The sequence below is a fragment of the Zea mays genome, chromosome 1, assembly GCF_902167145.1.
Source record: "Zea mays cultivar B73 chromosome 1, Zm-B73-REFERENCE-NAM-5.0, whole genome shotgun sequence".
Taxonomy (NCBI): domain Eukaryota; kingdom Viridiplantae; phylum Streptophyta; class Magnoliopsida; order Poales; family Poaceae; genus Zea; species Zea mays.
This window is the reverse complement of record NC_050096.1, coordinates 14,372,330-14,374,458: the sequence shown is the minus strand read 5'-3', so window position 1 is coordinate 14,374,458 and position 2,129 is coordinate 14,372,330. Positions and strand designations below refer to the sequence as shown.

The window sequence follows — 2,129 nt, the reverse complement described above, 5'->3', positions numbered from 1 at the left end:
GATAAGAGGAAATTATTGCTTCATGTTTACCAAACACCATGCCAGTACATGTGGGTAGTTAGAGATTATTCATTGGCGTAGGTGCATAAACACTCTATACCTTTGCATGAACTAGTATCTATCCGATAATGGTGGAGGGCCTATCGATTTGGATGGACCAGAAGATGTTCTACTTCTATCATCTTCATAAAGAGCTTGGACATACACTGGTGGATGCTGAGGGGTATGCGATGGGATGCTGTGATGCATGTGGTCTGGCCCACTAGGCACAGTTCTTTTTCGATCACCATCTTGATTTGATGCCCTATTAAAAGATGCAAGTCTTGGACGATGGCCAATAAATCCACCTTGTTGTTGTTGCCTCTCCATGTTGCTATGCCTCACCATGTTGCTATTAACAACTGGTATATCATCAGTCTGCCACACATTAGCATTAACTGATGTTGAAGCAGCAAGAGCACAAACAAATAGTGACACAATAGCCACCATTCCCATCCTTGATGCCATGGAATCTAGATAGTGAAGCTATTTTCTGTATATATATCTAAGGTGTGGTGTAGTGGTGTAGGAACATCACTCAACCATGAACATATATATATACAAAACCACCAAAGATAGGAAGTAAGAAATGAAGAGTCACTTTGAAGTGAATTTATGACTTGGCCCTATTTTAAGACAGTTTTAATAAAGTTCCTAAAATGAAGTATGCTATTGAGGCATTATTGATGAAGTGCCAAAAAAACAATGCAGTGAGACAATACTAGTTAATCGTCTTGTTGGGGGGCCTTCCTCTTCCGAAGGTCCTCAAAAACAGGACTGACCATTTATTTTTAGCATGATATGAATTATTACAGGGAGCTTCGGCTTCAGGATGAAGGTTTTCCCCCAAGACAAAGGTATACAAGGTGAAGACATAGTCCGAAGATAATAAAGATGAACACCGAAGCTATAGCCAAGGGGTAATAGCTTCGGCTTATAATAGTGATGAAGACTAAAGATGATGCAAGCCGAAAGGGAAAAAGACTGCTTAGTCCTTAATGATCCATGTTATGGTTATAAGTAAATGTCAGGGACATAAATGTAATTTTACCCAGGCTGCGCCCCGTGCCTATAAATAGATGAACAGTAGCACCGTACTGTTCACGCTGAATTGTAATCTTGCTTTCGTGTCAACACCTTCGAGCAAGTCGAAGGTATCAATGTAATAAATATTCATGTTCATATAAACTTTATGGAATGCTGATATGAATAGACTTATGATTTATAATCATTGTATCTATCCTTGTGTATCCTTATTTATTGATAACATGTTGAAGGCATGTCCTTCAAGACCTTCGTCCAATGATCATTGAATCCTAGAGGAAGCAATGCTTCGGAGGATGAAGGTTTTTATACCTTTAACAATTGTGTTGCCTTGTTCTTAATTCACAACATTTAAGAACAAGTGACCAACATTAGCGCCCACCTCCGGTGAACTCACTTCCACAACCTTTGGCAAGCGTTCGCCTTCGTCATGCCACCGAAGAGGGCAACAGCGCCAGGGGCTGCCCTGCAGCCACTGGACACCAATCAAGAGACACTCTCACTGAGAGAAGCTAGGAGCCAGAAAAGGAAGGCTACCAGCTCAACACCATAGGAAGAGGAGTTGGACCAGGAAATCAGAGACCTAGAAGCTATACATCAGCAAGTACAGAGGAAAAGGGAGAAGATGCTTCGGCTAGCCGAACTTCAAAGGAAGATCGACAAATCCATTGAAGAAATGCGCCACATCACGCAGGATGATCAAGGACGAAGGCCTCAACATAGAGAGCTTCATCAAGAAAGTCCAACCAACGATGATGGATGGTATGATGACCTTTACCATGATAACTTTGCTTTTGATGATGCTTCTCCCCTAGCAGCAGAGTTGTAGGCTACCCCATGGCCACCTTCATACAAACCGCCACAACTCACCGTGTATGACGGGCATCCGACCCGAAACAATTCCTCATGAGCTACGAAGCAACCATATCATCATATGGTGGCAACACTGCTGTCATGGCAAAGTCCTTCGTCATGGCAGTCAGAAGTGTGGCTCAAACTTGGTATTCTTCTCTTCGGCCGAGAACAATCACATCGTGGCAGAAGCT

General features: G+C 42.5%; 1 protein-coding gene across 1 annotated transcript; it reads right to left on the bottom strand.

Annotated features, from left to right (window-relative positions):
• On the bottom strand, positions 1–566 carry LOC100037781 (embryo surrounding region 1). Its single transcript, NM_001112486.2, has one exon. The coding sequence runs from the start codon at positions 505–507 to the stop codon at positions 112–114; it is 396 nt and encodes a 131-aa protein (NP_001105956.1). The 5' UTR covers positions 508–566; the 3' UTR covers positions 1–111.
• Between the last annotated feature and the right edge of the window lie 1,563 nt (positions 567–2,129).